A 25,548-nucleotide genomic window follows, 5' to 3' on the forward strand; every position below is an offset into this window, starting at 1 on the left:
GCACCTGCTTCACATCACCCTAATTTGTTTGCTCCTTATTTAAACCATCACAGTCTCACAGCTCACTGCCAGTTTGTTATCTCATACACATTCCAGCGCCCTTTGTCAGTTCTGATTTTTGATTCGCCGTGTATCGTACCTCTGCCTGTTTTCCTCAACCATGCCTTTTGCCTCGTCCCAGATGTCTGTGTTTGCCCTTGCCTCTGACCCCTGCTCAACCATGACTGCATTTTTGCCTGATCCTGAGTGTACCTCTGCTCCACTGCTTGATCACATGTGTACTGAACCAGAGCCTGGAATAAAGACCATGTTTTCTCCTACACCTAAGCCTAGTCCAGGGGTTTGCATTGCGGGTCCAGCCACCATGGTAGACTGGCTCCCGCTCGTGCTGACAGTACAAACTGGCCAGAACATGGTCCCCGCAAACTCCACTCCTGCCTTGGACTCTGTTGCTGTGCTCCCAGATATTGAGGTGATAAAGAGGATTTTTTCTGACCTCTCTTTTTTTTTTTTTGTCTGCTTTGTGACTGTTACGCTCCAGGAGAAAAGCTTGATTGCCTTGATCAAGCTTGGGATCTTGTGAATGCAAACCCTTGGCTATTTGACTATTTCCCAGAGCCTCTAAGCTTGGATGATGTTTTTTGTGAACAGAAGCGTCCAGAATGGATGAAGCATCCGGAGGCCTACATACCGTCTGATGACGACGTGTCAGACTGGACTGATATTGACGAGGGAGAAGAATCAGAGTCAGAGCAGTTAGCACTAAAGAACATAGCTACATCTTTATTTAAAATACAAGACTTATTTTTTGAGTATCAGGACTGCCACAGCCTGCGGAGCAAACGGTGCATTTTCTCGGCCCGTGAACAGGTCTTTTTAGCCGAGCCTGAGCTGTTAACCACATTCCCAGAGCTAATGGACATTAAATCGCAGTTTGAGCAGGGCTGGGTCCCTCCCTGTATCCAGGACCCCATGGATTTCCTGTTTGAGTCTGAACTTACCGCCACCTGCTTTGAAGAACCACGTGTCATCACACTGTCCGACGCTGCTCTCGCTTCACCTTTGTGCACAGTGGTACATGAGCCGGCTGCTCACCTCCTGCCACCTGTTCCAGAAACGCAGCCACTGAAACCAGTCTTGCTCCAGATCCCTCCGAAACCTGCTCCACGGAGGAACAAGTTGACATTCACTGTCACTCATCTGAATCCAGCAGAACCGCTCACCTCGGTCGCAGACACGCCAGCTACGCCCCGGAACCAACGTGTTCCTAAGCTGACATCACAAGATTACGACGCTGACGATCACCGCAGCTCCCGTTTTGCCCGACCACTTTCTGGCAGCCATGCCCACCTGTCCTTCAAGACCGTTTGCATCCTCGATGATGCCATTTGAGCCTGTGGGAACGAGCATGCCACCACCAGTGATCACTTCCGAAACAGCCTCGACTTCCTCCTCTGGGGGACTCTCCACCTCCATGGCTGCACCTGCCTGCTCCGCCTCTGCGCGCGTAGCCACAGCTACACTGGCAGCGCTTCCCGGACCTGAGTCAGTTACGCCACCCGGCACAGCGCTCACAGCGGCATCAGCTGATCACGTCTCAGCGCACTCTGCATCCGCTACGTCGTCATCGAAACCATCCACAGCCTGCTCTGCCTCTCTGCCAGCTGCAGCTGACCCTGCTTCCGCGTGTGACGTGGCCGCCCCGCTGGTGAGGTAATGCGAAGCTGCTGCCTCTATCACACTGGCCGTGTGTTTACCGGTCTACTCCGCTTCATCGCCGCCTGTGACCAACTCCAGCCTTGCTGCAGATCCACCCTCGGCGGCTGCTGAAAGAGCCATATCACAACCAGCAACGGCACCTGCAGGCACAATGTTTACGCCACCAATCAGACCCGCCGGTCCAGAGCCACCACGTCCGGCTCGACCGCCTACGTCCACCTGGAGAAAGACGCATGTGGACAGTTTTAAAGGAATGGTCAGTGACATTTCTTTTTGTTTCTGGTTAATGCTGATCTGTGCTCATGTCTGTGTGGTTGTAAAAGATCTGTTAAAAGTGCCACGATTTCACCTAAAATAGGAATTTCTTCTTTGTGGTTGAGTTGCAATTGGGGCCTGAACCTTTTTGGTTCATGGATTTTGCAGTGTACCGCATATATGTTCTCTTTTCATTCTCTCTTAAACACCTTATGTGAAGTATTAAAGCATCATCGGTGCAGATTTGAATTCTGGTTCCCCCACTCGTTAAAACTTGTTGAGGTTTGGATTCGGGATTTGTCTGCTCTTGGTGGTTCTGGACTTATTTGGGTACAGGACTCTTATCTTTGGATGAAATGCTTTACTGCCTCGCTTACACTCTCCTTGGATGTTATTCTTAATGCTCTTGTCAACCTTGCTGAGCCACTATCAGGTATGTTGCGCCACTGGTTCCCTTGTTCGCTTGTTCAAAGAGATATCTGGCGTTTGCTTTTGGAAGCTGATTGGATCTGGTTTTATGTGATTTTCTGGGTTCTGTTATTTTGTTTGTGGCTTCTTCATTTTGTGTGCTCCCGCAGTAAGCGTTTTGTTCCCTCCCGGTGGGGTTCCTGGTGGTTCCCTTTTAAGCCCATTCCTCGTGGTCCCTCTGGGGTCGATGTCCACAAGAGTCGGTTCCCTGGTTCTATCATTGTCTGTGATACGCTTCATGGACGCTCTCCTGACCTGGCTTTGCGCCGGTCACCCAATCTACCAATGCACGAGGTCACACCATGTGGCCAGCCTCCCACGACTGCCTTTTGCTCTGTTTATGGCCCGTTAGTTCCCTGGCCCATTTTCAGTCATATTATTGGTCATCCGTGGGGTCTCCTGCCATATAGGCCTCCTGTGTGCTGCCCTGGTCTCGGTTTGTCCGCCTCCTTGGGTTTATCCCCGCCGCCCTCCCAGTGTCGGTTTGTTTTGTTGCGTCCGTCCAGTGACGGATGCTTTGGGGGGGGGGACTGTCAGGGATTTGGTCGGGTCAGGGCGCTGAGCCCTTGTTTTTCCCCTTTTTGTGGTTTTCCGTCTGCTTCAGCTTTGATTTATCAGTAATTATTTTTATCATGAGTTATTCTGTTATGTTTTTCTTATCACTTTGTTACTTTTCATACTTTAGCCATTGTCCAGTTCTGTTCTAGTTCTGTTCAGCCAGTTTGTGTTTTCATTGTTTATCATTTAGCTTTCTTCTGTATATGTTGGCTGTTGTTTTCTGTTGTATATATATATACACATATATCAGGTTTTGTTTTCTGTTTATTAGTCTGTTCCTGTTTAATTTTGCTTTTGTATTGATTTCCTGATCAGTTCTAGTTGCTTTTGTTCACATGCTCATGTTTGATTTCAGTTCTTGTTTTTGTAGTTTCACATTCGGTGTTTGTTTATTCCTCACACCCAGCTTATTATGTTCACATCACTGCACCTGCCCCATGTCTTTGTTTCCCACCTTGTTTATGTATGCTTTGTGTTTTCATTCACTCCCACTCTTGCTCCAGCTCACGTGTCTTTTTCTGTTACTTCACTCCTCTGTGCTTTCCTTCCTTCACTATCTTGTACTCTGCACAACCTTTGGCTCCCCTGGTCACACCCCCTTCCAGAGACTTCCACGCACCTGCTTCACATCACCCTAATTTGTTTGCTCCTTATTTAAACCATCACAGTCTCACTGCCAGTTTGTTATCTCTTACACATTCCAGCGCCCTTTGTCAGTTCTGATTTTTGATTCGCCATGTATCGTACGTCTGCTCTGTTTTCCTTGACCATGCCTTTTGCCTCGTCCCAGATGTCTGTGTTTGCCCGTGCCTCTGACCCCTGCTCAACCATGACTGCATTTTTGCTTGATCCTGAGTGTACCTCTGCTCCACTGCTTTATCACATGTGTACCGAACCAGAGCCTGGAATAAAGACCATGTTTTCTCCTACACCTAAGCCTAGTCCAGGAGTTTGCATTGCGGGTCCAGCCACCATGGTAGACGGGCTCCCGCCCGTGCTGACATGGTGAGAACCCTTCATAATATACACAATTAGGTATTACAAAACACATTGATTGTGAAAGTGTAGGGATGTCACAATCCAATCACAAAGATCAATACTGGGGCTAATCAATGCATGTTTTGAAAGATTGTTATTACATTTATTAAACGTGTGTCTTGCATTGTTAGACCTGATTTCATCATTGTATTCAGCCCTTTCTAGAGCACCAGCAGCATCGTGGCACATTTCTTAAAGGCTTCAAAAGCTTTTTTTTATTCTCTGCTTGCGCGGAACTCCTCCGCACGTCTGTCTCAGTGTGCTGAAAAAGTGCTGAAGTCCACGTCTTCCGCAATTCTTGTGCTAGTCAGATGACATACCGGATCAAGACAGCGTCCAGTTTAGAAATGAACGGCACATTCCACTGTTACAGGAGCGGAGGAGTTCCGCGCGTCGCAGTGTAGCCGCATGACGCAAAGCAACGCCGTGATGAAGCCTCACAGAACATGTTGGGGCATGTCCAGCTCATGCTCAATTTCTCGGATAATCACACGACTGAAAAGCAACCAGAAGCCATCTGAAAGCCACCTGAAAGCCGTCCTGTGAGACCAACATGGAGGTGGTTTTGTCCCGCGCCACGGTGGCACAATCCTCCGCTTTTCTTTCCATGAAAAAAACTCCTGTAACAGTGGAATGTGCTGAAAAAGTGCTGATGTCCATGTCTCCTGCCTTTTTGTGAAAGTCAGATGATGTCCCGGATCAACAAAACCTTCACGTTGGAAATGATCTGGTTGTTTCAGCAGGGTTTGAGCCTGTTGATCAGCGCTCGGAGCGCAGTGCGCTGTCAGACGCTGTGGGCCATCCTTAAAGCGGCAGTAACACTCCTTAATCTGTGTAATCCCCACAAAATCGTCCCTGAAAGCCATATTAATTTTCCGAACGGTGTCCACCTGGAGGTCTCTCACAGTTTCTGGAAAAAAATTGATGCAGCAAAGCTCCAAATCGTTCAGACATTTATTCGCAATAAAAAAATGACAAGAGGGTGGACCACTGCTCACACAAAGCCTGCTCACAGGCGAATGACGCAACCGACAGGCATGAAAAAATTCACACATGCGCACGAAGGTTCAAGCTTGGCTGATGCAATCACATGTGATTCAAATCCATATAGTATTTGAAAAAAATAAAAAGGTCGCATACTTTTCTAACAGACCTCGTATAAATGAAATTAATCAATTCAATTCAGTTCAATTGAAACTTTATTCCAGACTCGTAGTCCATTTTAAAAGACAGACAAAACAGAGAAGAAACAATAATTATTCACAGTTTCAAAAGACAGCCATACCAGTGTTTCCACATGCTTGACTGGAATCGTATGGAGCTGAATTGCATATTTGTGAGTGCCACTATGATTTCATTGTCCGACTTGTTGAGTCTGCAAATAAAACTGTACATCATAGTCCTTAGTTCAGCCTGTAAGGTGTTCACTCGTGTAGAGACAAACATCTCTGTAGCACTAGTCCATCGTGGCCTCCTCAAAAGCACACGCAAGGCATCATTGTAGGCCACCTGCAACCTTTGCAGACTGGCTTTTCTATAGTTAGTCCAGAGGTGAGCCGTATACAGGGGTGTACAGTATGATTTAAACAATGTCAGCTTTACCTCATCAGTACAGGAGCCAAACTTACGCATGAGTGTATTTGCCTGAGCATACAACATTCTGCATTGTCTATAGACATCATCATCGTCTGTCATGTCTGCAGTGACGATGTGCCCAAGATACTTGATTTTACATGTCATAATACAATATTTGACAGATAAAAATCAGGATATTTCATATGTCTGTCCTCTTTGGTCCTACAGATCATAATCAAGCTCTTAGCTGCATTGTATTTGATGTCATGCTCCCCCCCCCATAAGCTGAGCAAATGTTTAGTAGTCAAAATTGAATTGAAAAGTAAAAAAAAAAGAAACAAAAAAGCAAAAAACAAACTGGACACTATGCAATCATCTCGCACAGACAGACGGATACCAGGAATGGTAAATTAATATACATAAATAAATAGTAATTCATTTATTATTATTTAATTCATGTGTAGCCATTTTGAGGAGCATAAAATAAAGCATGTACAATGTCGGACACTCACCCACCCTAATTTCATCAGCCACGTCACTGTTTTATTGCAGACATTGTGATTTTTTTCAATTGTGCAGACATCCCCCAACCCTACTTGTAATATGCACTCGGTGTGGTATGAAGACGCATAGTATTGACATTGCAGATCTGTGCACGGTGTGTTTTAGGAGTCATGCCAATCTTTTTAAATTTTTTATACTGTCAGTCATTTAGATGAGATTAACTTAAATTTACCTGTCGTGTGCACTGTTCAAGTGTGCTATCTTGCAAAAGTATCACACTCTGTATTCAATGACTTGGACCTTGATCTGGTCAAAAAACTTGAATGGGACATCCTTAGTGAGGGTACTAAACAGGGAAATATTATGCAGAAAATTATGAAGAAATTCTGACAAGGTTTTGCCTTGACACACCCAGCAGGTTGAAATTTTGTAGTTTATAGAACTGCCTGTATCACATATCCCTTCATGCTGCCCAGAGTGACCACTTTGGCACATATGAAGGTGAAGAAAGCCAATATGATTTCTGGCGGTCTACATTTTCTCCATTGCTGGGCGCCGTTTGTGTGAATGCTGCTGACTCCTGTTTGAAAGGCTGAGGGGAACTAGATGTTCACTGGGAAAAGCAGTGCTACGATTCCCACATTCTTCTGTCACCCTGCCTGTCTTGGTCACTTGGCTAAAAGACCTTTCATGTGTGTCACTCCCTGCTTCCTGTTAGCACAGTTTGTCTGAACACCGCAGTCAAGAAGGTGTGTTTTTGCTCTGGGTGGGAGACAGAAAAGGAGGCACCCAGCCGTCGTCTAGTCGTCTCCTAATGAGATTTTTCCTGGGTTTTGATGGACTGCCAGTGGGTCTTAGGTTGAGAGTCTTGCATCCACTCTGCCCTGGCGCGTGATCAGGGGGAACTGTCGTCGGTTGCATAAATTGTCAGGCTGTGTGGTGTGTAGTGGAAGCAGAAAGCATAAAGACCAAAATGCCTTGTGGGATTTTTCCCACAATCACATACAAGTACATACAGTATTACTTGCAATTTACTCTGTCCTTTTGCCTTTAACCACAGATGCATTAAAAAAGGTCCAGTGGGTTTTGTAGTTTCACTGTCTGAATGATGGATGTTTCAGACTTAGTCCCCAAAGTTGGTTCTGTGGTTGCGCTCGTTCCCCTCATTTCAGATTCACACACACACACACACACACATATATGTACTGAACAAATATATAAATGCAACACTTTTGTTTTTGCTCCCGTTTTTCATGAGTTGAACTCAAAGATCTAAAACATTTTCTGTATACACAAAAGACCTGTTTCTCTCAAATATTGTTCAAAAACCTGTCTAAATCTGTTAGTGAGAACTTCTCCTTTGCCGAGATAATCCATCCTACCTCACAGGTGTGGCATATCAAGATGCTGATTAGACAGCATGATTATTGCACAGGTGTAAAGCTTTCACAGTATACCTTAAAAGGGACCACTTTTAATTTTTTTTGTTTTTTTTTTGTTGGTATAATAGCGTCATTCTAAGTGTTAAATAAGACTAATTTTTACAGTTATTTTCAAAATTTGGATTTTTATTAGTAATTATCAAGCAAAGCAAAAGTGTGCTCAAAATAAGAGGCGCTGCATTCAAACCTGAAGTGTGACATACGAGTATGAGGTAATGTGAATACAATACAACAGGAAGCCATAAGCTCTGCACCGCTTTCAGTTTTCACATGGACATCAAACAAACTAATTTAACATTTTTTAGATTTTATTTTATTTTTATCTTGGTGAATCATGGGGTTTATTTTTATTGCAGTAAGAGTTGACTGATGTATGTGGTAAATGCTGACGTGAATGAATGAGACATTGTGACTCTTTCAACTTTTAAAATAATTTATTTTCTTGTTGTGGAACAAAACGCCAGCATTCTCTGCTTCAGGCTGAAAACACAGAGGAACTTCTTTTGTACATTTCTTTGCTAGGTTTCTTCAGTCACGACAAGGAATTATTTTCAGATATCATTTTCCAAAATCGGGATGCTTTATGTGGATAAGTTTCTGTCAGGCTGTGATGATGAATCCAACTGAAATGATGTAACAGGTAAGATTAAGACTTTATATTTGAATTTATATCATGTCCTCAGCTTGACTGATAAATAAATAGTCTACTTTTGAAACTTACCTCCTGCAAAGACTTGCCCCGGTTCTCGGTTGTCTCTGCGCTCCCGGTGACAACTGGCTTTGGTCTTCTTGACCGTGATCCTGTTTCTGGGGCTCACGTTGACTGTGGCTTGCCCCGCGTTGTGAAGTCAAATACCGTTGGGACTACGTTGTCTTTCCACAAGTTTTTTGGTTTCGAACCCATGAACTCTGCTCGAAAATCTCTTTCACAGCAGTCCTGCTCAAAATGGTTGCGAAACACTTTTGACAGCCTGTTAACAGATTGTCTCAAGGCGCCAATCTGTGGAACAATACAGAAAAATTTCTGCTGCTTTGAAGGTCTCACTGAGCACAGTGGCCTCTATCATTCATAAATGGAAAGAAGTTCAGATCCACCAGGACTGTTCCGAGAGCTGGCCGCCCATCTAAACTGAGCGATCAGGGGAGAAAGGCCTTAGTCAAGGAGGTGTCGAAGAACCTGATGGTCACTCTGTCAGAGCTTCAACATTCCTCTGTGGGCAGAGAAGAATCTTCCAGAAGGACAACCATCTCTGTGTACGCATTAACATGTGCATGTGTAAGAGAAAGCAGAGGTGAAGCTATGACTGCATGATCCAGAGAGGTAAAAGGTCAGATGATGTGATCGCACCCTCCGCAGACAACTGCCGGACCAACTGCAGCATTGTGGGTGTCCTCAGGAAGGGAATACTGTTGACTCCTGCTGTCAGACTTACATACTGCCACCTCCACTCAGATCAATCAATCAATCAACTTTTTTCTTATATAGCACCAAATCACAACAAACAGTTGCCCCAAGGCGCTCCATATTGTAAGGCAAGGCCATACAATAATTATGAAAAACCCCAACGGTCAAAACGACCCCCTATGAGCAAGCACTTGGCCACAGTGGGAAGGAAAAACTCCCTTTTAACAGGAATAAACCTCCAGCAGAACCAGGCTCAGGGAGGGGCAGTCTTCTGCTGAGACTGGTTGGGGCTGAGGGAAAGAACCAGGAAAAAGACATGCCGTGAAGGGGGGCAGAGATCGATCACTAATGATTAAATGCAGAGTGATGCATACGGAGCAAAAAGAGAAAGAAACAGTGCATCATGGGAACCCCCCCACAGTCTACGTCTAAAGCAGCATAACCAAGGGATGGTCCAGGGTCACCCGATCCAGCCCTAACTATAAGCCTTAGCGAAAAGGAAAGTTTTAAGCCTAATCTTAAAAGTAGAGAGGGTATCTGTCTCCCTGATCTGAATTAGGAGCTGGTTCCACAGGAGAGGAGCCTGAAAGCTGAAGGCTCTGCCTCCCATTCTACTCTTACAAACCCTAGGAACTACAAGTAAGCCCGCAGTCTGAGAGCGAAGCGCTCTAATGGGGTAATATGGTACTACGAGGTCCCTAAGATAAGATGGGACCTGATTATTCAAAACCTTATAAGTAAGAAGAAGAATTTTAAATTCTATTCTAGAATTAACAGGAAGCCAATGAAGAGAGGCCAACACGGGTGAGATATGCTCTCTCCTGCTAGTCCCCGTCAGTACTCTAGCTGCAGCATTCTGAACCAACTGAAGGCTTTTTAGGGAACTTTTAGGACAACCTGATAATAATGAATTACAATAGTCCAGCCTAGAGGAAATAAGTGCATGAATTAGTTTTTCAGCATCACTCTGAGACAAGACCTTTCTAATTTTAGAGATATTGCGTAAATGCAAAAAGGCAGTCCTACATATTTGCTTAATATGCGCTTTGAATGACATATCCTGATCAAAAATGACTCCAAGATTTCTCACAGTATTACTAGAGATCAGGGAAATGCCATCCAGAGTAACGATCTGGTTAGACACCATGCTTCTAAGATTTGTGGGGCCAAGTACAATAACTTCAGTTTTATCTGAGTTTAAAAGCAGGAAATTTGAGGTCATCCATGTCTTTATGTCTGTAAGACAATCCTGCAGTTTAGCTAATTGGTGTGTATCCTCTGGCTTCATGGATAGATAAAGCTGGGTATCATCTGCGTAACAATGAAAATTTAAGCAATACCGTCTAATAATACTGCCTAAGGGAAGCATGTATAAAGTGAATAAAATTGGTCCTAGCACAGAACCTTGTGGAACTCCATAATTAACTTTAGTCTGTGAAGAAGATTCCCCATTTACATGAACAAACTGTAATCTATTAGACAAATATGATTCAAACCACCGCAGCGCAGTGCCTTTAATACCTATGACATGCTCTAATCTCTGTAATAAAATTGCATGGTCAACAGTATCAAAAGCAGCACTGAGGTCCAACAGAACAAGCACAGAGATAAGTCCACTGTCCGAAGCCATAAGAAGATAATTTGTAACCTTCACTAATGCTGTTTCTGTACTATGATGAATTCTAAAACCTGACTGAAACTCTTCAAATAGACCATTCCTCTGCAGGTGATCAGTTAGCTGTTTTACAACTACCCTCTCAAGAATCTTTGAGAGAAAAGGAAGGTTGGAGATTGGCCTATAATTAGCTAAGATAGCTGGGTCAAGTGATGGCTTTTTAAGTAATGGTTTAATTACTGCCACCTTAAAGGCCTGTGGTACATAACCAACTAACAAAGATAGATTGATCATATTTAAGATTGAAGCATTAAATAATGGTAGGACTTCCTTGAGCAGCCTGGCAGGAATGGGGTCTAATAAGCATGTTGATGGTTTGGATGAAGTAACTAATGAAAATAACTCAGACAGAACAATCGGAGAGAAAGAGTCTAACCAAATACCGGCATCACTGAAAGCAGCCAAAGATAACGATACATCTTTGGGATGGTTATGAGTAATTTTTTCTCTAATAGTCAAAATTTTGTTAGCAAAGAAAGTCATGAAGTCATTACTAGTTAAAGTTAATGGAATACTCAGCTCAATAGAGCTCTGACTCTTTGTCAGCCTGGCTACAGTGCTGAAAAGAAACCTGGGGTTGTTCTTATTTTCTTCAATTAGTGATGAGTAGAAAGATGTCCTAGCTTTACGGAGGGCTTTTTTATAGAGCAACAAACTCTTTTTCCAGGCTAAGTGAAGATCTTCTAAATTAGTGAGACGCCATTTCCTCTCCAACGTACGGGTTATCTGCTTTAAGCTACGAGTTTGTGAGTTATACCACGGAGTCAGACACTTCTGATTTAAAGCTCTCTTTTTCAGAGGAGCTACAGCATCCAAAGTTGTCTTCAATGAGGATGTAAAACTATTGATGAGATACTCTAACTCCCTTACAGAGTTTAATCAAATCAGATCAAAACAAGGGGCTCAGATCAACCTGCCTTTGGAAGAACAGCTCAACCCACATTCTATCCCAACTCTAAGATCCTGCTGCTGGTATCAACACAGCTCTGCTAAGCTTTGATAAAAGAATGGACAGTACATTATCTTATCTCATCTTCAATCGCTTATCCGTGATCGCATAGGGGGGAATACGTAATTACACAGTTCTATAAAAGGATTTAACTAAAGTGAATTATTGATCAGTTAAATTATTCATTCAGTTTAAAATATGCGGTTACTTCAAGAGAAATGTTCAAGTTCGTTTGTTTATTTGAATATATATATATATGACTTGTTCTTCCAAACTGATCCTTTTCATTCAATGGTTTGTAATGTTTTGTTAATTTTGCTTTTGCTTTTCTGTTTTTTCTTTTAAATGAATGAAATAAATCCTCAATATGTGTATAGTACACAAGACAAGCCAAACCAATATCATTACTACATAAAGAAAATACATATTCAAAAAGGAATGGGAAGAAGTATAGACTTATTAGTCCCATCCCTTTACTCTGAACTTACAATACAGCTTATATCATCATTCGGTTCCTTGGTTACAGTGTTGTTCCCACTTCTGCAATTTATATATTTCAGACGTTTCTAGCTACTTATAACAATTTATACTCACTTATTTGTGAACATTTCTTGTTGCTTTCACAGTTTCAGTCAACTTTTCTATGATTTACACATAAGAAATTCCAACATTCATTTGCATCATTTAATAAGACAAGTGCAACAGGGTTTCTTCTATTGCTCAACTGTCAAAAATGTATTAGTTCTAAGTTGCTTCACTGTATCGTGACAGAATCACCTCTTTAAACTTCTTTTTAAACCTTCTCATGTCTGGACACCCTCTCAGCTCTTCACTGATTGAGTTCCAGAGCTTCACACCACAGACCGAGACACAAAAACTCTTTCTGGTAGTGAGAGCTCTGGCATGTTTGAATTTTAGTGCACCTCTCACATTGTATCCCCCTTCTCTTTCCATAAACTGTTTTTGAACATTATCAGGCAAACTATTATTTTTTTGCTTTATAAATTAGAATTACAGTTAAGTATTCTACCAGATCCAAAAATTTCCTTATTTTAGATTAAAGAAATAGGTGATTTGTGTGGCTCCTGAAGCTGACATTATACATAATCCTAATGGCTCCTTTTTGAAGACATACCAAGGGCTGTAAAGCCGTTTTATAGTTGTTCTCTGTGTGGAGCAGAGACACCGTGCACACACTGGATGACGCGCGTCAATATTTACGTGTAACACTGAAGGGAAAAAAAAGCATTTAAGGTATGTATTTAATTAAAAGTTAAAAAATCTTTCTAACATCTTTCTGTGTAAATATCTCATGTTACAATGTGGAGACCAGCGGCTTATAGACAAGTGCGGCCTATTCAGGTGCACTCTATAGTCCGTAAATTACGGTTTTCAGTTTACTGCCAGATAGGAGTATAGAAAGTACTAAAATAAGCCATTTACCAGGACGTACTTACTTTACCAGAATGCAAAGTAGGTATTAGGAGGGCTGATCAGAAATGGATTGGAAGTTTGGATCAGGTACCTATAAGACATTAAAGTCATCTGGTCCAGCCCCCCCATGAAATCTGACAAAGTGTTCCATAGTGAAACCTGGGATCACATGTCACTTCAGTTTTTGTGATATCCTAGGAGATGGGGCTTGGGGGAAAACAGCTGGAGATAAAAACAAGCCTCTGTAATGATGACCCAACACCAAAATATCCCTACTACCCCTTTACTCACAATTCACTCCATTACTATTCACATACTCTCCATTCTCAATGCCAGTGCTATGTTCAGTTAGTCCCAGTCCTGCAGTTACCATCCTCTTAAGCTTTCTGCTTCTGTTTAAACTCAGTATGTGGCTGTCAAAAACTGTTCATTTATAGATATAAATGCTGTAATTTTCATACAGACAGTGGGAATTGGGAAGATGTGCCTAGGATTTATTCTCTTAAACCAAAACTGTACACTGAAGATGTTCCTCTGTCTGTAATTTCTGCAGCACTGATTGCTGTCTTCTCACCTGAGTAGTTTGCACTCATGTAGTCATTGTCACAGGGTCTTGCGCGGGAATGCATGCCGTAGCATCTATTTGCACACAGACGCATGCTTGTACACACATGCCTGTATTTGATTCATTATTTTTCTCTCTCAGTCAAAATGTTGACACCTACTAGATAAAAATAACAAGAAACTAGAAGCACTCAGAGAGTGCAAACCTCCGCCAAGGCCATGGGGTCACTGACTCCATAACATCTATACGCCGTGGAATCATTGAACATAAAAAAGTCTAACAATGATGTTTGCTCAGTAGTAAAAAAAACTTTCATCTGCTGTGACTGGATAGCATGTATCCTTAGCGCTTGGCATCACAGTTTATTGCAACTTGCACCTTTCCCAGAAGCTACTGTCATCTGAGCACTGATATTGATATTGCATGTGCTTATAGACAAAAACAAATAAGAGACAAAATTCAATTTATTATTAACTAAAGTGCAAATAGGGCTGTCCGTAAAGTATAGGTCCTTTTTATTTTTTTCAAAAACTATATGGATTTCATTCATATGTTTTTACGTCAGACATGCTTGCACCCTCATGCGCATGCGTGAGTTTTTCCACGCCTGTCAGTGACGTCATTCGCCTGTGAGCACTCCTTGTGGGAGGAGTCGTCCAGCCCCTCGTCGGAATTCCTTTGTCTGAGAAGTTGCTGAGAGACTGGCGCTTTGTTTGATCAAAATTTTTTCTAAACCTGTGAGACACATCGAAGTGGACATGGTTTGAAAAATTAAGCTGGTCTTCAGTGAAAATTTTAACAGCTGATGAGAGATTTTGAGGTGATTCTGTCGCTTTAAGGACTTTTCACGGTGCGAGACGTCGCGCAGCGCTCTCAGGCGGCGTCATCAGCCTGTTTCAAGCTTAAAACCTCCACATTTCAGGCTCTGTTGATCCAGGACGTCGTGAGAGAACAGAGAAGTTTCAGAAGAAGTCGGTTTCAGCATTTTATCCGGATATTCCACTGTTAAAGGAGATTTTTTTAATGAAAGACGTGCGGGCAGATTGCAGCGTCGGCTCGCAGCCGCCGCGACGCTCCGCCACAGGAAAAACACCTCTGTTGGAAGCCTTGAGGACAAGTTGGAACATCTCCAGCTGATAAACAATTTCTCATATACTCACTCCACTGAAAGCCATCAAAAGCCAACTGGATTTTAACAAATGGTTATCAACACGGAGGTGTTTTTCCTGTGCCGCCGCGCACATTTATGAAACACTTCTCTAAACAAGGCCATAGGGTCACTGACCCTAAAGAGATTCGCTCCTTGGCACAGTGATCTATTCAACAATTCAGTGTTACAACCAAAACTATGATACATACACTTTTCTTTCCTTTATATTTGACATCCTTGACCATGACAACATACCACTAGAACTTGGAATCACTTTTATGTCTTTATTAGTTCAAAGGTTATTGTATAAAAACGATTTTTCGGTAATGGCGGTTTTCTTCTGGATCTAGCTCCATAACATTTGAAGCTACATCAAATCTGATGACACCTTACTGAATCAGTACAGATTCAGCTGCAATTTGGTGTCAGTTGTGCATCTCTAGCTTCATTTGTCACCTCACACTGACACATTTTCTATTTTCCATATATTTTTGCATATTCTGGATCACCAGATCCGGAATCCGCATCAGATCATCACCAAACTTTGTTGTTTGATAGAACATTTGACTATGTTACACCCTAATTTTTTTCAAGCCTTTCTGCCTTGTTTTTGTGGAGTTAGAAACTAGAATGTCAAAATTCCCCCTATCCCGCAATGGTGAAGAATCGTTTAAAAAATTCCTGGATCCGGATTGTGATCTGGATCACCACTAAAATTTAATCACTTGTTCCTCTTGTCATTTCCAACCACTCCACAAAATTTCATCAAAATCCATTCAAAACTTTTTGAGTTATCCTGCTGACAGACAGACAGACAGACAGACAAACAAACGCAACCGAAAACATAACCTCCTTGGCGGAGGTAAAAACAGGTAGCTGGTTTATGAGACAGACCTCACACACAAATGCCTGAATGAATGGAAAGATGCTCTCCTCAGAGGATTCCACACTGAGATGTGTCACCTGTAGCAGTCACATAGAAACTGGTGACACAGACTCAAACTGAAAATGCTTGTAATGCCCATGTAAGCATGGATTATTACACATCTTATTGAGGTATTATCAGCATTTGACCTTTCCTTATCACACTGTAAAAGTACATAATCATTGTTTAAAGACTGGATCCCTTGTGAAAACTGGATTGCCTACCCCTCCTTTAGTCTGTTATGGCTGAGCAACAGTCATCCACCATGGCTCCCTGAGGTGAAGCATTTGTGTGCCCTGTTCTGGTAACACTTCCTCCACCTCCTAATCTTCCAATCACCCAATCCCCTCCATATGCTACCAGGGCCAGACAGTCCCCCCCCCCCCCCCCCCCCCCAATGTTCTGCTGTACCTAGATACTGTTTTCTGCCCCAGCTCAGTGCTGTCCACCAGTCACCGTGAGGAGGCACAAAACTCGGGTAGAGTGTGGTATAGACCAGAGTTATTAAAGGTTTTGTAATTTTACAAATCCGGGTAAGAACCAGCTTGATGGTCCTCAGAGATGCTACCAGATTTCTTCATTTTGAGCCATCGTAATATGACTCTGATGGTTAAATATCTGTTCACTTTTCTTTTCAGGAAACGTCGGATGAAGCTTGTGCTGAGGGGATTGGTGATGAACACTACCGTTTAGAAGGTAAGCTTTTTGCATCATCATAACCCATTTGTGCCACAAAAGGCTACACAATCGCATGGATTAAATAAACTGGTTTATCACCTGGTTCAACTCAAATCCTGAATACATGTATGTAAAAGCCCTGGAGGTCATTTTGTTCATCCTTCCTCCTTCATTGTACACCTATTTTCTACACTCCTACAATATATTGATGAAGTCCTCTATACTTTCCCTCCCTCCTCTTCACCTCATCCCTCTCTCATGTACCCTTCCCCCAGTGGTGCTCAACAGAATGCCTCCATTTCCCATGTTTTTCCCTGGTGTGATGTGATCCTGGATTAAGAGCTCCGGGAGAAAAGGTCTCTCGCTCCCATTTAAAAACAGGATGGTACGTGAGGCGCAGGATGAAATTTTGAATTGGCTTAGACTAGTGCAGTCTTTGGAAGAATGGGAGAGAATTCATTTAAAATTTGTGTCAGTGGCTAGTGTGAAGCAGGTAGATCACTGGAATGAGGTGTTGCACTACCATTATATACCTAGGTTTGATTCCCAGTCAAGCTACCTGTCTGTGTCCTTAGACAAGACATTTTGACTGCATTGTCCTCGTCCACCCAGCTGTAAATAGATACCAGCCTCACCTGGGAAGTAACCTGCATCAGAATGACTTCCTGTCCAGGGGGAACCATAGGCTCTCATCCACTTTATGCTGTGGAATCCAGGGATAAAGTGTCACGGCCTATTATGTACAACTGAGAGAAATAACAGATGACATTAAAATGTGAATGGTTTTTGAAAAAGCACTTTTCATGTGTAATTATATGCTTAGTAACAGAAGCCTTTATTTCTGAAACATCACCAATCAAACGTCACCACTCAACTAAGGCCCTGGTTCCCAACTTGGGGTCTGAGGTTTTTTTTTTTGGATGACCAAAAGAGAAAAAGGAGGAAAAAAAAATTCTAATTCAAATTGTATATATGTTAAAGTAATTTTTTGCCAAAACCAAATCAAGCTACCTGCCAACCTAGCCCTTATTCTTTTTTTGGTGTGTGTGGTGGTGGTGGTGGTGGGGGTGGGGTGGGGTGGGGGGGGGGGGTCAGTTGTGTGAACTGAGGAGGATACAGACGGGGTGGGGGTAGGGGTCTCCAAGTAAAGAAAACGTTGAAAACCACTGAGCTAAGGCATGAGTGGGAGATGTTTTTGTTGTACCTCTTTTCAGTATTGTCTACAATCTGTACCCTTTGATACAAAATCTTGATTATTAATTTGTTTATATTGAGATCTGTTCAGGTAATAACAATGTTCACTATAGTTATTATCTTTTGTAAGACAGAGGTCAATACAGTTGTCTCAACATATCCCGTCTTTCACAGTTGTCTGATGCATTAATAGTACTTGTTACCTTTTCTGGCTTTTGAAAAGTGTTCTATGAAGTCTCAATTTTAAATTATATGTTTTTTAAATTGTATAGTCTGCTAACGTGTGTGTACATTTATGTTGTTAGGGGTGTAACAGTATACCTCCCTCATGGTTCCTTACAAATCACAGTTTCAAGGTCACAGATAGAGCCTTGTCAGGTTTCCTTGTGTATAGTAGTGTTCAGAATGATAATAGTGCTATGTGACTAAAAAGATTAATCCAGGTTTTGAGTATATTTCTTATTGTTACATGGGAAACAAGGTACCAGTAGATTCAGTAGATTCTCACAAATCCAACAAGACCAAGCATTCATGATATGCACACTCTTAAGGCTATGAAATTGGGCTGTTAGTAAAAAAAAAAGTAGAAAAGGGGGTGTTCACAATAATAGTAGTGTGGCATTCAGTCAGTGAGTTCGTCGATTTTGTGGAACAAACAGGTGTGACTCAGGTGTCCTCTATTTAAGGATGAAGCCAGCACCTGTTGAACATGCTTTTCTCTTTGAAAGCCTGAGGAAAATGGGACGTTCAAGACATTGTTCAGAAGAACAGTGTAGTTTGATTAAAAAGTTGATTGGAGAGGGGAAAACTTATACGCAGGTGCAAAAAATTATAGGCTGTTCATCTACAATGATCTCCAATGCTTTAAAATGGACAAAAAAAAAAACAAACAGAGACACGTGGAAGAAAACAGAAAACAACCATCAAAATGGATAGAAGAATAACCAGAATGGCAAAGGCTCACCCATTGATCAGCTCCAGGATGATCAAAGACAGTCTGGATTTACCTGTAAGTGCTGTGACAGAAGACGCCTGTGTGAAGCTAATTTATTTGCAAGAATCCCCTGCAAAGTCCCTCTGTTAAATAAAAGACATGTGCAGAAGAGGTTACAATTTGCCAAAGAACACATCAACTGGCCTAAAGAGAAATGGAGGAATATTTTGTGGACTGATGAGAGTAAAATTGTTCTTTTTGGGTCCAAGGGCAACAGACACTTGGTGAGACAACCCCCAAACTCTGAATTCAAGGCACAGTTCACAGTGAAGACAGTGAAGCATGGTGGTGCAAGCATCATGATATGGGCATGTTTCTCCTACTATGGTGTTGGGCCTATATATCGCATACCAGGTATCATGGATCAGTTTGGATATGTCAAAATACTTGAAGAGGTCATGTTGCCTTATGCTGAAGAGGACATCCCCTTGAAATGGGTGTTTCAACAAGACAATGACCCCAAGCACACTAGTAAACGAGCAAAATCTTGGTTCCAAACCAACAAAATTAATGCCTTGCAGATGTGAAGAAATCATGAAAAACTGTGGTTAACTAAATACTAGTTTAGTGATTCACAGGATTGTTAAAAAAGCAGTTTGTACATAATACTTTTGAATTTGTAGCGTCAACAGCAGATGCTACTATTATTGTGAACACCCCCTTTTCTACTTTTTTTTTTTTTACTAATAGGCCAGTTTCATAGCCTTAAGAGTGTGCATATCATGAATGCTTGGTCTTGTTGGATTTGTGAGAATCTACTGAATCTACTGATACCTTGTTTCCCATGTAACAATAATAAATATACTCAAAACCTGGATTAATGTTTTTAGTCACATAGCACTACTATTATTCTGAGCACTACTGTGGGTATACAATAGAAGATAAAAAAAAAGACAGAAATAAAAAGACAGAATATCAGTTGAAATGTTCAATAATTGACAAATCTCGGGGGCTCGCTTGAAGATCCACCATTTCCACATCCTGAGCATTTTGCCGAAAGTTTTTACATTGCATTTTATGTCAGGTTATGTCTGGGAGCATGTGCTGGTGCTGTGTGTCAGTCCTTCCTTTGGGTCCTGAATGCCACCCATTCATGCAGATGGTATCATGAGGTCACTGGACAGAGAGGTCCAAGTCTTTAAGGCCCTAGTGCTTCCAGTCATACTGTATGATTGCCTGCCTTGGATGCTAACCAGTGACCTAAGGCAATGACTAGATGTATTTGGTACATCATGTATTGGTACAGAAGATCTTTGGGTAATATAGGAATGACTTTGTGTCAAACGTACGGTTACTTAAGGAGAATCGGATGAGGAGGATCACTTGCATTCTGAGGGAACGCAAGTTATGACATTTTGGTCATGTTTTCTTCAGCCTCTGGACCCCAGAGGCTGAAGAAGGCCAAGGGGATTCCTACAGTGGAAATAGATGGTTAGTTTTGAGAAGTGGGGATGGACCAGTTCTCTGGCTGTGTGGTTGCAATTTTTGCATAATCACATTAAAAACAAACATATGAATATGAAAATTGAAAATGAAAATCCTAACAGTTTTTGAACGGGGCACAACTCACGATTTGGAACGTGTAAAATATTGCAGTATTTTGGTATTCTGGATTCAATTTTAATTTATTTATTTTGCTGCACTCTCACGCTCTTGTTGTGAGACATTATTTTCACAATATTGTTCTTGCACATGTTCATGAACAGTTCATTGGTGGAGTCTGGGGGAGGAGAAAATGTTATTTTATAAAGGGCATCCCAGTGGTAGAAGGATTTCAATGTACTTCTCTTTCTGTGCAGCTGCCCTTAGATGCAGTCGTATATGTGGCAGGGCAGCTGGAATGAGTTTGGCATGGAGGGTGCCGGACTGGGCTGCCCTTGTCTCGCCCATCAGTTCTGAAGTGCAGCCAATACCCTGGCAGCAACTTCTGTCATAAAAGTAGGGCTTATGTCTGTGGTGGGGGTCAGCCAGGGAGAAGGGTGATAACAGATTACTGTTACTCCTCCCAGCATTTCATTAGTTCTAAGATAAGCATCTCACTACCATATTGAGCTTGCTATGGAGCAGATTTGCCCTCATGCACAATGTTCCCTTTGAGCACCTCAGATGATCAAACAGCAGGACCGCAAATACTGCTTCTCTCCAAAAAAGTTGGTAAAAGCTCCCTGGGATGATGCCTTTGATTTCTGGCATTTTCCCCCACCCAGGGATGAGACAGGTTTGCTTTGATCTGCTTTGGATCATGAGGAAAGAAATTGGGCTGTTGTGTCTGTTCCTTTGGCGAGCAAACAAACAGTGTTTCAGATTTGACTTGGCTTAATTAATTAGTGATTCTGTTTTGCAGTTGGTCTGATCCTCTTCCAAAAGGTTTGAGAATGGAACTTCAAAGTGTCAGGAAGGAAGAGGATCTGGGAGGGAGGGGATGTAGGGGTGTGGTCTGTGTGGGATTGTGGGTACACATGCATTGCAGCAGTACTGTGATTGGATGATGAGCTGATGGTCATGAAAAACTAAACTGACGAGAATTTTAACAGAAAAACAAACAGGAACCATAGTTGCAAGGCTGTCCCCAGCTTTGTGAACAATACGTGCAAATATTTTTACATGAAAATTCAGTGAGGTATGTCTTCTATAATACATTCCAATTCTAAGGTAGAACTCTACTAGTGTATGCTAAGGGATATCTAAATATCTAAAAAAAAGAGTAGAATAGAAGAGTAGAATAGAGTAGAGTAGAGGCACTTACTGTAGGTGCCTGGTCTTGAGAACCAGAGATGGTAGTTTGAAAAGCGCTTTTTTATCATTTTTTAACATGACACTGAAGAGTTTTCTGGCTAACTATGTTTCACAGAGGCTTGCAAAAGAGGTGGCATCATGCACCTCTCCAGAATCTTACAGCCAACACAGAACTGTAACAGAGAATCAAATGACATTTTTTTTTTTTTGTATGCACTACAGTGCAACATGTCAATAATAATAATAAGGAGAATGCCTTCCTCTAAACTGCTTGCCAGGAGTCGAAATACATTTTTTAACCTACTTGCACTGGTGCTAGTAACAAAAAAATTACTTGCACAACCAAAAGTCACTTCAGTCACTTTCACACCAGGCCCACTTCGAGTTGTTTCTTCCTGTGGCGTCATCAGGTGCACGCACCAGGGGGGCAGAGAGGAGGTGAGGACGCAGCCTGCAGGTTCTCTGCACAGAGGAATCAGAGTGCACAGTTTGGCTGCAGACAGACTGTGCACTCTGACTTCTCTTCTAGTTTATATTTGTTCTTGTGCTGAGCTGCAGGTCTGCGCTCTGAGTTCTGTTATAGTTTATCTTTCCTCCTGTGACCACGAGATGCGCGTGCACGTGTGCGCGAACAAACCGTCTGTGAGTAAATGTGGAGGTGTCTGGAGTTATACTTCATGTGGACATGTCCTGTCTCTGGTAATCAGTCTGTGAGCAGGACTTATGTCCTTTTTTAACACAGTGATGAGAGACTTTGAGCGGAGAGCAAGGAACTAACAGCCTGCAGCCAGACAGTTTTTTTTTCACGTGCGCACACGAACGAATCGTCACAGCAACTCGCTCCATGTATGAAAATCAAAATGTAGGGAAGACGAAGACAACACACTGGAAATTGTTTTTTTTTTTCCTTATTTATTCCTTTATTGGTTCAGTCTACTGTGCTTATAGTTGATAAAACTTGGATAAAGTTACTTGCACCAGTGCTAGTGGAGTATAAAATTATGTGCACCGCTCGAATAATATGTGCACAAATTAGCACATGCAAGTATTATTTCGAGCCCTGGCTTGCTGTGCTACCACAGCGACCCCGAACCAGATAAGAAGCTGAAAATGAGTAATCAGCCCCTTTGGTATAATACCTGTAAATGATTAGTTTAATTGCCAGTTTTCTTCAGATAAGTCAGGGGATGGATACATGAACTTTTCCAAGTCACTGAATATGTCTTGAACTTTATTTACATCCGTTATGAAGAAACACAAACAGTATGGCACTCTATGGTAAATCTGTGTGGAGGAGACAGTTCTCAAAAACTGAGTGACTGTGCAAGAAGGAGAAGAGTGAGGAAAGCCACCTTCTTCTGGGTTGACTTCCAGACAACCCAGAAGAGGTTCCAGGCTTCTGTGGCTGTCATTGGAGAAATTGTGCATAGTGCATATTTTGCATTTTGTATCCCCAGTTATACAGCTTCATGATGAAGTGGTGTAGAGGAGGATTTTATTAAAAAGAAGACCTGAAAGTTCAGCTACAATTTGCCAGAAGGTACATCTGATATGTAAGCCTAGATTTGATATTTTGGTGAAAGAAAACCCTCCTAATTTATTAAAATGTGTGAAGTACCAAGGTGCTGATTACTTTTGCAAGCCACTTTATGTGCCACGGCCACATGAAATATGAGTGCCCCTATGGTTTTTTCCAGTTGCTGGGTTCTTTGACACTGAGGTACCTGCATGCTGGATCATGCCCAAAGAAATATGCAATATGGCCAAAATGTTGTAGTTGTTCCCCCTCACAATGCAAGTGGTTCTCTACATCTGAGTGTCCCTAACTTGTACCGTTGAGACAACGACATTCCAGTGGTACCCTGAGATCCTCCGAAAAGACCTAGTGCCAAAGACATCCATTTGTCACCTTATCACTGGTTATCACCCAAATCTTGCAACCCTACAATAAGACAAGAGGCATCAGGACCCTACAGACTTAGATTTCAGTGGTACCAGCATTTCCAAACACTAGGACAATGACAAAACATTACTCAGTTTTTGTTGGGAAGGTGTCGTAACACGGACCCACAACAGGGGGCGTTAATGAACGGACAATGGATAAGCCAAAAGTAACAATTTAATGTTGTGAATCGCACAACGAAATACAGACAATAACAATAATGTGGATTGTCAATTATACACAAGGTGACGTGTGGGCAGGCTTGAAGATAGAAGACGTCTGGCGAGAGAAGAGCCGGATCCCACACAGCTTCCACCACCAACGGATCTGAAGAACACCGGAGCCGCCAAGCCCTGCGCCCCAGGTGGCCACTGTCTTCAGCAGTCAGACCCGGTACTGCTGGCAGAAAACAGAAACAGTTAATGGTGGGTGTGTGAATACACACCCAGCAATCGTGCAAAGCTTAGTTCCTCCAGGAGGGAAAACCTCCACCTCCAGATACAGAATCACCCGTGCAGCTCCTCCTCACTTCCCTGGAAGGAGTGAGAGGCGAAGACGTCGCGCTCACACTATCCGCCAATCCAGCTTCAGACTGTCACCACAGGAAAACGGCTGCACACAGAACAATATTCAGTCTCAGAAAATTCACAGCAGAGAAGGTTACCTGGAACGGTAGCTGATTTCTCGGCAAGGAGGTGGAGTTGCAGTCCGGCTTATATGGTGATGAGTTGAACGAGTGACAGCTGGTGCTGATAAGTGACAGCTGTCACTCCCAGTGGCTCCGACGCCCTCTCATGCTTGAAGCCCGCACTCCAAGCAGGGCGCCATCTGGTGGTAGTGGGCCAGCAGTACCTCCTCTTCAGCGGCCCACACAACAGTTTTGTCAATTTTCTCAAATATTCGATACCTTTAACTTCCAAGATCTCAGGTTCATCGCAGCAAATCTTACATGGAGCCACATCTTCATTTGGTACAAGATTTAGGCCACATGTTTTTCCTGATTCACCTCTTGATGTAAAGGGAGATTTGCACCACTGTTCCCCCTTTAAATCCTTTCATCAAACAAATAGTGAGAGAAATTAAAAGAACAAACAAACAAGCAAGCAGCTTAGTCATGGGGAGTGTTTTCAAATATATATGCCAAGTTTCAATGATCTGGCATCATGCTGTCATCCAGGTCCTGTGACGGCATCAGGTTCCGATGTCTGATGAATTTTATTTGTGGCTGCCAAACTTTGAAGTAGAAACTGTCAAGATACATGCTTGTACAAAGATGTACCCTAAAGTCTGGACTGCACCTAACTCTTCCAACCTCGAGCTCTGTATATGTGTGTGTGTGTGTGTGTATGTGTGTGTGTGTGCAGTGGCTTTACCCCCAGAGAAGACAGACAGCTGCTGTGCAGAGCAGAAGATTCAGGAGAGGGACAGCCAATCTCCCGCAGGGGCACAGAAACAGCTACAGTTTGAAGTGAGTATCGTTACCGAAGGGGACGCTTATTAATGCCCCTCTGGATGAAACTAGGGCAGTGACAGGGCACACAAAGTACTGTGTCTGATAGTTGTGTGTTGTTGTGTTTCAGGAGCTGGAGTGTGCTGTGTCTGTGGAGGAGGACAACAGACAGGAGTGGACCTTCACCCTGTATGATTTTGATAACAATGGCAAAGTCACCAGAGAGGTAAATAACAAGCATCAGGATGTACCATCAGGATGTTGACTCATTTCGTGACGGGGGCACTGGAAAAAAAATGTGAGACTGGGTTGGTCTTGGATACTCGGGTGAAGTGAAGGACGGAGCTGTCAGCTGATTACCACCTGGTAATGAGTCATGTTAGATGGCAGGGTAAGCCTCCAAACCAACTTGGAAGGCCTAAATGCGTTGTGAGGGTTTTCTGTGAATGTTTGGTGGAAGAGCCTCTCCAGACTGCCGTCAGTTCACACCCAAATAAACTTCTCCTACATCCTGAGAGAGGTAGGGGACATGGAATTGGATTGGTCCATGTTCAAGGCCTCTAATGTTGAGACAGGTGCTTTGAGCTGTGGTCAGACGTTGTTGGTGCTTGTCATGTCAGCAATCTAATAACCTGCTGGTGGACACCAGTGGTGAGGGAAGCCATCAAGCTGAAGAAAAACGCCTTTCATGTCTGGTTGGCACAAAAGTCTCCAGAATCAGCAGATAGATACTGGCAAGCCAGAGAGACTGTTGCCTCAGTGGTTGCTGAAGCAAAAACACAGGTATGGGAGGAGTTTGGAGAGGTATGGAGAGTGACTTTTGGTCAGCCTCAAAGCAGTTCTTGCAAACTCTCAGGCGACTCGGGAAAAAGAGGCTGTTGTGAGCTCAGGC

General features: G+C 42.7%; 1 protein-coding gene across 1 annotated transcript in view; it reads left to right on the plus strand.

Annotated features, from left to right (window-relative positions):
- nkd1 (NKD inhibitor of WNT signaling pathway 1) overlaps positions 1–25,548 on the plus strand; it is a 173,472-nt gene that overhangs the window by 99,257 nt on the left and 48,667 nt on the right. Inside the window, exons 4-6 of the mRNA XM_034186085.1 lie at positions 16,301–16,358; positions 24,571–24,674; positions 24,787–24,882. Of these exons, the coding sequence (XP_034041976.1) occupies positions 16,301–16,358; positions 24,571–24,674; positions 24,787–24,882 (258 nt within the window). The remainder of the gene's footprint in view (positions 1–16,300; positions 16,359–24,570; positions 24,675–24,786; positions 24,883–25,548) is intronic.

Source organism: Thalassophryne amazonica, chromosome 2 (assembly GCF_902500255.1).
Source record: "Thalassophryne amazonica chromosome 2, fThaAma1.1, whole genome shotgun sequence".
In the NCBI taxonomy this organism is placed as follows: domain Eukaryota; kingdom Metazoa; phylum Chordata; class Actinopteri; order Batrachoidiformes; family Batrachoididae; genus Thalassophryne; species Thalassophryne amazonica.